The sequence below is a fragment of the Centropristis striata genome, chromosome 20, assembly GCF_030273125.1.
Source record: "Centropristis striata isolate RG_2023a ecotype Rhode Island chromosome 20, C.striata_1.0, whole genome shotgun sequence".
In the NCBI taxonomy this organism is placed as follows: Eukaryota; Metazoa; Chordata; class Actinopteri; order Perciformes; family Serranidae; genus Centropristis; species Centropristis striata.
In genome coordinates, this window is record NC_081536.1 from 3,102,616 (window position 1) to 3,114,795 (window position 12,180).

The 12,180-nt window shown below is 36.1% G+C and overlaps 1 protein-coding gene across 1 annotated transcript in view; it reads left to right on the forward strand.

The window, feature by feature from the left end:
- Positions 1-11,014, forward strand: part of LOC131958640 (rho-related GTP-binding protein RhoQ) — a 39,475-nt gene extending 28,461 nt beyond the window's left edge. Inside the window, exons 4-5 of the mRNA XM_059323778.1 lie at positions 4,134-4,229; positions 8,382-11,014. Of these exons, the coding sequence (XP_059179761.1) occupies positions 4,134-4,229; positions 8,382-8,543 (258 nt within the window). The 3' untranslated portion in view covers positions 8,544-11,014. The remainder of the gene's footprint in view (positions 1-4,133; positions 4,230-8,381) is intronic.
- Positions 11,015-12,180: the final 1,166 nt, after the last annotated feature.

A 12,180-nucleotide genomic window follows, 5' to 3' on the forward strand; every position in this document is an offset into this window, starting at 1 on the left:
AGATGTTTTATGTCATTCCACTGCACCTTGATAAACAAATGAGAATTTGGCAACAGAGGTCCTACAGAAAGGAATATGTAAATCATTCTTTCTTCTTGTAAGATGTGCATGATAATGAGAATTAAACTCAAAGTAACTATGAAAAAAGTTAGGTAAAGATGCAGGAAGGCAAATTACTTTATACATAAGAACCCCTGTTTGATACTTATTGACCTCATAAATTGTAAGTAGTTGCAATTGTTTAAATAATGGTTTGGTTGGGGCTAAATAAATTAAATTATTAATTATAAATTCATTTTCTGACCAATACCACGAAGGTTGCAGGGGCCGGACCAAAACTCTGAACTAAATTCTGCTCAATATTAATGTAATCGCTTTATAAAATACAGTAAATTATCTGGTTTTGAGCTGCTACTGATAGGAATACATGTTATGATGAGACTGTTAATGTGGAGTAAATCAAATATAGCAGTAAAAAGTAGTGAATACTCCAATCACTATATCACTATTCCATTTATTTTAAACACAACTGTAAATGGCAATTAGCAAGGTTCCTGTTGTTGTTTTTGTATTATATTATATAGCTTGTTTTTCATGTTTGTACGTTTTCAAGGTGTTTTGCAATGTTGTGATGCTTTTATTTTGAAAAGGTGCCGTCCAGTGTGAAACGGGTGCTTTAATTTTGAAAGGTAGTGACAGAAAAATAACAGGTGGAATGGTTAAATGAAAAAACGAACGGTAAATAATAACGAGTGCGTAAAAATAATAATACATTTTATTTGTAAAGCACTTTTCATACAGAAATCTCAAAGTGCTATAGTGCGTAGTAATTCATATAAAGTTGATATAAAGTATTTAAAAGGCTTCTATAGTGGCTGACTGACAGGACACAAGGTTTGTTAAAGTTTATTTTATTCTGTCATATATATTAGTGGCTATATTTATTGTCTTAACTATAGTAAAAGTGCTTGTTAGCTCTAGTGCTAATGCTAATGTTTGCTTTTTTTTTTTTTTCAAAATAAAAGCACTGCGGTTGTATTGATTTTCTGGGTAACCTCCAATGCCCAGGTCTGCTGTAATCCATCATTTGGGCCAGAGACCTTCATGCTCAGCTACAAATTACTGCTGATATGTGATTTCTATTCATATAGTATATGCCTGGATACTCTAGGATACATTAATAATATCTGTCATATAGTTTCCTACAGTGCATTAACATGATGTGATATGAACTCTATGGTTTTAAGCCAAATTTTACATCCAAGTTTGTCAAAGAAAAATAGACTGCTGCTGTTACTGTTGGCACACACTCTCAGCTACAATGTGAATTTAACCTCACGAGGCAACCAAGGCCAAGGGCAGGTTTTTGAATTCAGAGGCAAATACGTATGCATTAAATCAACCTTGGTTGTGTTGCATATTTCTAGACCCTGAAGGTGTTTGCATAATGCACAGAGTAAATACATAGTGTATCACAATACCTGGCAACAGAAGATTCTGGGAGCATTTTTTATACTGTACGGCAGCAGAGAGACTGTTGGATGGAGTCAGAGCTTTTAAAAGTCATTTTTCAAGCAAAATGTGAGGATTCTTCATAATAATTCATTATAACGGAAATATCTTTGGACTGTTGGTCAGACAAACAAACAAAACAAGACATTTGAAAATGTCACCTAGAGCTCTGGGAAAACATAATGGGCTGTTATTTATTACTATTTTAATTGCAGTCTGAATGGTGACATCACACAAACACAAAATACATTGCAGAGACTAGGGATGAGCGTTTGGAAGAAACCTGCCAACTCGAGCATCTATAACGTTAACGATCGATTAGTTGATTAATCGCTGCATGCATACATGGGCAAACTAAAATATACATATATATATACAGTACTATGCAAAAGCCTGTTTTGATAATGGACGCTTTTATTTTGAAAGGACGGAAAGAGACTTGATCCTGTCAATCGTAAAACTAAATCAAGTGAGATTATACTGTAAAGATAACATAAAGGAGTTCAATGTTTTATGTTTTAGCCCCCGAAGAGGCATAAGGTTAGTATTAACAGTAATCTTGCACATTTAAATTTGTTTTGAGTTTAAATAAGTTTTGGATAAAATTAGTAATTCATGCTAGCAAGGTTTGATACAGTAAGCTAGTTTTGCTCAAATTAATACTTTTGTATTTCTGTTTGTTTTATAATTTTTATTGCAACTTTCAGTTTGAAAACTGCAGCTTTATCCAACTTAATTCTCAGCTCATTGGTTTATTGACGTACGGCCACAGAACTGAGCGATCCGCCGTGTTTCAGTTCGGTGATACTGATTCGCAGTCAGAGATCAATTTAAAATTAAAAAATACACAGATCGATTAAAAGTTCCATGTGATCGACCAAATTCATAAGGACCATTAATCGATCATTGATTAATTATTCTCATTCCTAGCAGAGACAGATTCAGCCTTCATCCAGCAAACATGTGCATGCAGAGATGTGTGATAAGTTCCTGAGGATTCATGACTTTTCCTAGTATATTGTCATGTTTTCCATTGTTAATATAAAAAGGTCAATTCATGCAGCTTGAAGTAGATTAGCTGATTAGCTTCTTAGCTTGAGAGCCCTTTACCTGTTTTTTTGGCTAATTTATTCAATCAAATGGGTTTAAAAGGCCTGTGGCTTGGTACCTTAAAGGTCATCATTAAATCAGAAGTGTTAAAACCAGCCATTTACTGGTGCAAAGATGCTAAAGCTGGGCTTATGTTGTGATCTTCAATAGAAGCATCACTAAACCTATGAAGATGTTAAATTATGACACTAATCCTAAGTATGCGCTTATTTCTTAAGCCTTAAAACCCACTGCCAATACCAATATGTCCAAAAATGGCGCTGACTTGTGGGCGATTTTTTTTTTGGTGTTTCCTGGCAACCAGATGCCAGAGCAGCCAAGGCCCAGCGGTGATGAGGAGGATGGAGTGGGTGTCTGAGTTATCTGGTGTCAGCTGATGTTTACGGCCCTTTTATCAGTTCCTGTCATAACTCACTCGCTGCTCGGCGGCCGGATGCCGATATGTGCGCGGGGGCTTCATAACAGCGAGGCACGCTGCAGCAAATCACACCAATCAGGAGAAGGGTTAATGAAGGTTGCTCCCAGTGAGAGTGTGCAGGTGGATGCATTTATCATAATTGGTTATTACTGAGACGGGGATGAGTTGAGTGTGCCGAGCATTGCAATGAATAAAAGAGGAGTGAGGAACCTTTGTGGTTGGCTGTGAAATCGCTTTGCACAAGAGCAGGAAGTGTGGGCCAACACAGCTTTGTTTCAAAATGAAAAAAAAACACACTGTCAGTTATACGGTCCAGCTCTCGTGGCTATGTTTAGAAGTGTGAAGAAAAGTGTTGTAAAGTGTTGTAATAACGAAAATAGATCGAGTAGCACAACACAAACTACTTTGATTAATTGATTATAAATAAAATATTCACAGCATGTAGCTAACTGAACCAACCGACAACCTTAGCTTGAAGAACACAACTTGTCTTAAATGAAGAGTAAAAGATGAAATAATGTACCATCTTCCACACATCTGACCTGACACTTAAAATATGTTGAATACTGATCCATTAAAGTGCCCATTAAAAAGTCTATTTTACTAAAACAACACATTATAGGCACTTCAAATTACAACAGGTTATGCCAATAACGCTAAACTAAATGACATAGCATTATTGGCTATGTAAAATTACATTGGTTAGGTTAGCATAATCTAATATTTCTCTCTCTTCTCTCTGAATTTTACGAATACTATAACTAGAGAGGGGTGATAAATTAAAATGTTCTGATCGGCCACCGGCAGCCCAACAAACCGTGAAATATACAATGTTTCTGTGTTTCCGAGCACATAGTTTGCTACGTTCCAGTAGCTCTCTTGGCTTGTTTGGCTTGAAAAAAAACACACTGTCAGTTATACGGTCCAGCTCTCGTGGCTATGTTTAGACGTGTGAAGAAAAGTGTTGTAATAACTGATTCGATCTTGTCAAATCAGACGGAAACTCGACAAGAAACTGTTACCAAAGTGCTTGATTGATATCCATATTGTAAGGGCGGCTTGACTCACAGGAAGTGTCTCCAATCTCTTTCAGATTGACCTTCGTGATGACCCCAAGACCATTGCCAAACTAAATGACATGAAGGAGAAGCCCATACCCACTGAGCAAGGACAGAAGCTAGCAAAGGAGGTTTGTATTTTTCAGACTTTCAGAAACTCCAAATACTTACTGTTCATGGCATCAATATTTCTCAAATATGTGTTTTTATTTTGAAGGTATATTCAGATCATGAAAACTTTCCAAAGCACTTTAAGACTTATTTTAAATTTAATTCTCAGATTCACTCTTATTCAACATGTCAATCTTTAGATCTTCATCCTCCAAGATTTCTGACATGCAGAGGTCAATTTATTGTTCAATTTAGGGAATAAATTGTGGAAAGACACAAATCAACCACAAAATGACCAAAAAAAAGACACAAAATGACCAGAAAAGACACAAAATGACCAGAAAAGACACAAAATTACTATAAAAAAGATACAAAATGACAAAAAAAACCCACAAAATGACCAAAAAACCCCACAAAATGACCAAAAAAAATCATTAAGTGACCAAAAAGACTAAAACACATTAAAACATGAACACTTTAACACAGTAGAGACAGAGCTGAACTCCATCTCTGTAAAATGCTTCAAAAGATGTCTGAAAGCTCATTTAACTGCTGTTTTGAAATTCTAGTTCACACACAAATATACTTTTTTAACATGTTCATTTTTGTTTTTAATTGTTTTTGTTATTGTCATTATAACTTGTTGATGTTATACATTTGTTTTTTCTATTATCAGTTTATTACTTTCTAATGAAATTTTAGGTGGAGGCTTTAAATAAATAAGCCCATCTGGGTTTTCTGCCTCTCCCTGCACTTTACATTATATGTTATCTTTGTCATTTTTATGTAATTCTAACTGTGCAAATAAAATAAAACCTAAAAACCTAAACCTAATCCTACTGAAGAAGAGAAGTATCTTACATTCTCACTTTGGGTGTTGTATAAGTTAGCTGTCAGGTCCACTTAGATTCCTGTGTGTTGATCTGACCCGTGAATGTCTCTGTAGGAATGTAATTTCCTCAGTGAAACGCCTGGAATCAGATCTCTGTGCATTCTTCGTCTCAAAATGAATCCAGGAATAAATTCTGGGTCATCACGTATGTCCAGAGGAGTTCCAGGCTGTAGGACGCAGATACCAAATGTGGTCTGTGATTAATGGCTTCTGTCAGGGCAGAAACCGAGAATAAAAGTTAAAAAATGACAATGTAGACTCATTTAAAAGTTAATATCCATGCAAATTGACAGCGTAAGATAGGATTTAGGTTGGGAGTCGTGGAGTTTTCTGAGGCCACAAGGGTCCAAGTAAGATAATATTTCGCCCAAATTAGAGCTATTTCCTTCAACCCTCTGTTGTCATTGTAGATGACCTGTACTCTAGATTAGAAATCCATGCTCCAGATGGATAGAACAGGTTTATTATAGATTTTCAAGATTGGAGTTGGAGCTAAACATCTGTTTTTATGAAACATAAATACCTGGCAATCTTTGAGAAACCCAGAAGGTTTGTTTAACAGCACTTACTGTACTGCAATTCTGACAGTATCTGCAGAAGCCTTGAACCCATTCGAGGCCTAAAGCGCCTGGGAAAAAATGCCTGGAAAACCTCTGGGCGATTTTCAAATGACCCCCTAAAACCTGAAGTTTTTCTGGAAATTCAACAATAGATTTTTCAGCCTGTGTAGCAGATAAAAATGAAATTCAAAAAGTATTTGAGAGCTTATACCCGTGGCTTTCATACGAAGTTGAGTTTATTTGTCCAAACCTTCAATAAAGTTTTTTTTTAAATCAACAAACTCAGCAAATGTTACATTTGACTGAATAAAAAATCCTATGCATAATACTAATACATGCCCATTAGCAAGATGCTAACATGATATGACCATTGGAAGAACAAGACATAGTTCTCATTGTCCTACTGTAATAAAAAAAATAATAATTATCATAATAATAATAATAAATAATAATAATACATTTTATATATTGCACTTTTCAGGGTACTCAACGACGCATAAAGTAATATAAGACATAAACAGTCATGATTTCACAATCAATTAGCCTATTATTATTATTAATATTAATATATTATTAATAATATTATTATTATCTCCAGATGGCCACAAATCTGTCTGTTCTTCGGTGAAAATATGCCGTCTAAAACATATTCCTCATCCATAAATCTGGTCGATTGGTTCCGAGGGTTCAAAGTCCAGATCAGCAATTAAATCATCGGCGCTGTTTTCATCAGATCGCTTCCGTCACTTTCTGATGAGCTCCTCCGCTATAGTCGTCTTCCTCCATGATTTCAAAGTTCTGGAAAAGTCCAATGTTGCATTGTGACACTCCCACATGTATTCTGATCATGTTCTGATGCATTTCATTGGCCAAGAGACCGAAAATAGGTGGAAAAAAATACAAATACTACAAAATGACATATCCGCTGTCCCGGCCTTAATGGTAGAATAATGCAACAACGCTCCCGGTTTCAATGGTAGAAATGCGGCAATGCTTTCCCGGCGTCAATGGGTTAACATAGTTCCACCAGTCTTTTTTGCTTTCTTGGCTCCATCCAAAGGAAATGAAATTGTCACCTGCAACTCTTCAGCTCACAAATTAATACATTATATCTAAATTGTAAAAAAAGAAGAAAAAAAGTTCTTGCCCTTGGTCAAGAAATGGAAACTGTTTCCAGTCTTTATTCAGGGAGATTGATAATTATTGTTATACAAGGGTTTCTCAACAGGCACTTCATTCATTTCTGCATAATGGAGTGAAAAGCAAGTGTGAAAGAAATATTACGAGGTCAGAGCCAGTTAGATTACTATTCTGACTTCTACACAAAAGGAACTCAGGTGCTCATTCAGACATGAGATCCCTTGAGGTAAATTTGTGATTTGTGATATTGAGCTTTATCAGTGAAATTGGCTAGGCTTGACATGAGCTCACCATGTAAAATTGCCATTATGTAATAAAGTGTATGTCTGAAAAGCTATAAAGGCATACATAAGGACATTTCATACAGGCTTCAGATCCACAAGAGGCGTTTCAGGTGCAATTTAAAGGGCCATTGTGTAGGATTTAGATAGATAGATAGATATACTTTATTTATCCCAAGCTGGGAAATTACAGTGTAGCAGCAGCATTACACACAGAGACAATAACAACACAATTAAATAAAAAGAACAACCTAGGCATACTTCAAGCAATAAAATATAAAAATACAATAAAATGTAATGTAAAAATAAAAATAAAGTGTCTAAAGGAGTATGTATTAAGGAGTAAATTCCAGTGCAGAATAGATATGAATATGCAGTATAAAAATAAAAATGTTGGTGCTATGAAACAAATAAGGTGCAATGAACACCCCCCCCCCAACATAATTATGAACATTATATTCAGTGTTGATATGTCAGCAAGTCAGGTGTTGTCAGCATAATGATTGAATGTTTTCTAATGATATTACCTAAAGGTAACTGAAACTTAATGGGTCCAAGCACAGAACCCTGTGGAACACCGTGGCCAACATTAGTGTGCACGGGGGTTCATTGTTCACATGAACAAACTGGGATTGGTCTGAATAATACCATTTAGCTAGGCTGCTAAATAGAGGACATTGGCAAGTCGTATTCCATATAAAGCCTGTTTCATCTTTACAAAGTGTAAAAAACGCTTGTTTGCTGGTTTACCAGGGGTTATGTGCCGGACTATTCTGGCAGTTAGCAGTCATTTCTTGGAGTTTCTTTTGGTTGGGCTCATATAATCCCCCTAAAACAACAAGAAGCTGTTTTTACATTACACTACTACGTACAGATTTATAAGTGAGCTCCACTAATGCTAGTAGGCAATACTGTTATCTTCGGACAGATCCTTGCTAGCTGTTTCCCCTTTATGCTAAGCTAAGATAGCCAGCTGATGGCTCTAGCTTCATATTTACTGTACAAATCAAAATCTCATAAAATGTCTTAAATACGATTTAGAAAAGGTCTTAAAAATGTATTACCATTTTCCTTCATGTCTTTTGTACTTTTTTGCCAGTATGGATGTGATTTGGGTCTTAAATTGTATTCATTATGGTCTTATAAAAGTCTTAAAAAGTCATACATTTTGACTTTGACCTGCAGAGACCCTGTATATAACTCTAGGCAGGAAAGACAATCTATTTCTTTAACTATACCGATAAGATTTGCTAGTTGACCATGGTATTGTACTGTAATAATATCTTTGTTTCTCATCAGATTGGTGCATGTTGCTATGTGGAATGTTCAGCTTTGACCCAGAAGGGTCTGAAGACGGTGTTTGACGAGGCCATCATCGCAATCCTGACTCCTAAGAAAAAGAAGGGAGCTCTGAAAAGAAGACTGGGACCCCGCTGCATCAACTGCTGTCTGATCACGTGATACATAAACCCGGAGATCATTCAGCAAACCAACCATAAACCAAACCTGGACTGGAGGCAAAAGACAGACAAAAGAAAAATGCACAGACAGCAGAGTGAGACAAAAGAGAGGACTGAAAAGGACAAAACAAGAGCTACTTTTAAGCTGCAGGGCTCTTGAAAGGCCATAACTCTCTCCTGCTGTCCAACACAGGTTGAGGATGCAGTTTACTACCAAAGGAGCACAAAACTCAAGTCAGTCTCTTCTTCTAAAAGACTTTTCGCCTCAAAAGTACCTTCTTTTATAACCATTTGTAACCATTTTTCCTGTATAAAATTGTTGTAAGCCGTCATGCGAAAAAACAAGAAATGGCATTTCAATTTTACAAGAAATGTGCATTTTAAGGAGTTCATTTCAGTTAATTTCTATTGTTTTGAAAGCTAGAGTCTTGGTTTGTGCATTTCTCGACAGAAGAATAGATCAGAGAATGCCGATAGATAATGAGAGGTTGACTTACTGTGAGTTACACTGTGACAGTGACCAGGATACATTTCTGGACATAAGGGCCCAGAGTTTTGTGGTTTTGACTTAATACTTGTGCTACAAAGGCTCTGTTGGCCCACAAAGTCTGTCTCCAATTATTTGTCGGTTACACCACACAAGGTGCTTAACGTTGTGTGGGAGATAAAACAAATCAACAGTGAGTGTAATGCTGTCCAGACAACAAATCTTGGACCTTGAACTGTATTATTTTAAGTCATGTTTTCAACTTATGAAAATCCTATTATTTTATAGTGTGGCATGCCAAAACATCCTGTAAGTTTGGGGCTGAGGTCTTCATCAGGAACTGAAGAGGTCTATTATCCATTTTTTAAATATATATTATCCAGAGTTTATGATTCTATATCTCAAAAACAGAGATGATCTAGTCTGTGCAAATATTATACTGTCAGCTGGCTTACTTTTTTCTTTCAAGTTTTGCTATCCTGCAATAATGTGTTATCATTTTAAGGTTTAGAAGAAGAAGAAGAAGAGGGATCTCATTTTAGAAATGAAACTCTGATTCATATCCAACGTCCAAAGAATCAAATGCACATTTTCATCCAAATCAGGTGGCTAAGGTGACCCAATACTGTATATCTACTGCACAACATGAAGCACAGTCAGCGCCACTTCATTTCCCAGCACAACAAAGCACATTCCTCTGCTTTTGAACACTCCTCTCCCAGAAAAGGCTGTTTGAAGCACAGAAGATGTGCACTGTCACACCAGGCACACATATGAGCATAGCACACTATCTTACCATGCACAATAATCGTCCCTAAAATACTACAGATACCATTTTCTAGTTAAAACTGGAAAGACACTGGCTCAAGAAGGGGTTGCAGCACCTGCACTTATAAATTTAAATTGAATGAAAATGTTTCCCAGTGGAGATTTACACATACCGAAAATAGATCGAGTAGCACAACACAAACTACTTTGATGAATTGATTATAAATAAACTATTCACAGCATGTAGCTAACTGAACCAACCGACAACCTTAGCTTGAAGAACACAACTTGTCTTAAATGAAGAGTAAAAGATGAAATAATGTACCATCTTCCACACATCTGACCTGATCCATTAAAGTGCCCATTAAAAAGTCTATTTTACTAAAACAACACATTATAGGCACTTCAAATTACAACAGGTTATGCCAATAACGCTAGACTAAACGACATAGCATTATTGGCTATGTAAAATTACATTGGTTAGGTTAGCATAATCTAATATTTCTCTCTCTTCTCTCTGAATTTTATGAATACTATAACTAGAGAGTGATAAATTAAAATGTTCTGATCGGCCACTGGCAGCCCAACAAACCGGGAAATATACGATGTTTCTGTGTTTCTGAGCACGTAGTTTGCTACGTTCCAGTAGCTCTCTTGGGTTGTTTAGTCTAATAAATAAACAAAACTAGCTCATTAAATGTTTAGAAATTAACTATTCTAAACCTATTTCCTTAAACTCCTAAAGGTCATCCATTAAACTTCTGATTTCAAGTTCCCTCTTTAAACGAACTAAGACTAGCTTAATTGCCATGGTAACTTCGTCCTCAAACAAACTTAATCCAAACATGACAGAAACAAATTAAAACACACCAAAACTGCCTTGGTTAGTCTTTTAACTGTTTCAACAATCGCCAAATCTAGTTTGGTTGAAACAAGCCGTTAATTCACTGTGTTAGATATGAAAATATGCTGTTGCTAGCCTCTTCGTGCTACTGGGGTTAGCCACCTAGCACAACAAGCTAGCTAGCTTGCTATCTAGCTATCTACTTATGTGGTAGATAGCTAGCTAGTTGGCTAGTTGGTAACTTTCTTAGATTTTTAAAGTATTAACTTGAAACTAAGAACTTAAAACAGACTTTACAAACATATTACGTGATGGATTTACAAATGGCTGGTGCAACCCTGTCTGAGATTCAATTCTTCAAGAGTTTGAATTTTTTTTTAAATATAAAATAAATATAAACTACTTATAAATAAATTATAAAGTCCTCAAATGTGAGGAATTTTATCTAATCCATGGAAACATTAGTTTTACCACCACCCATGTAGCAACCCCATTGTTCTAGCAACAGGTTATCCAATAAGAATGTATTGATCCCTGCCATAAGTCACTTTCTGCAACACGGAAATTGAGATAATATGTGAAGTGAACCAGGATAAGAGATTAGTTTAAATATATACAAGCTCCCAAAACAATTGTATGCAACAAAGGTTTCAAACCTACATGTCTATAATAATGTAGGTAAATATTTGAGATTGTGACTGATCTTTTCTTGTATGCCAAACATCGTAAATATCAGCTCTTTTTATTTTTATGCATTTGTTAATGGCTTTTTCTAACTTTTTTTTTTTTTAAAAGATATTAATCAAAGGTGCCAACTCTTGCTAAATGACTTCTGTCATTCATATTTGTGTTGAGAGTCATTTATGATGATTGATTAAAGCTTTAATGTAAATGGTGCTCCTCCCAGCCTGCGTTGTATAACTGTGTTTTTGAGCAGCAGAGTGGATCGCAGGGTGAACAGCCTTCTCACTCGGACAGTTTTCGCTTTGCTTGCGTCGTGTGAAGGTCCACCCTCAGGATCCAGGACCTAAAGTGCCGCAGCCACCAATGCATTCTCCCGTTGATGCTCCTCTCTTCTCAATAAATGTGTTTACTGTGTTAATAAGCCGGCTTGGAGGGTTTAACTTGGCCAGCGTCTGATGTGCTCTGGAACCCATTTACGAAATTAACTTTGGCAGTGTTTATTCCTGGAAAAGGGCATTCATGTTTATTATGGGTCAGACATCACTGGGTTGACTTGATAAGCAGGTCAACTGAATTAAAATCTGAGGCTTGTCTGAGTGAATATGCACCGATCTTTTATGTTCATACATTTATGGTTTGATATGCTTTGTTGCAAAAGGTTCCTTTTTCTTCATAACCTCTTGTAGCTTGTGACATTTTATCAATTTTATCTCTATGCCACTGCTCAATATATACATGGATGAGTTGTGCTGATAGCTGGAGCATGAGCGCCCCCTGCTGGACATCTTTTTGTATTGTAATGTCTCATATTTCTGCTTTTCACTCTGATAGTAGAGGGCATACACTTTTAAAGTT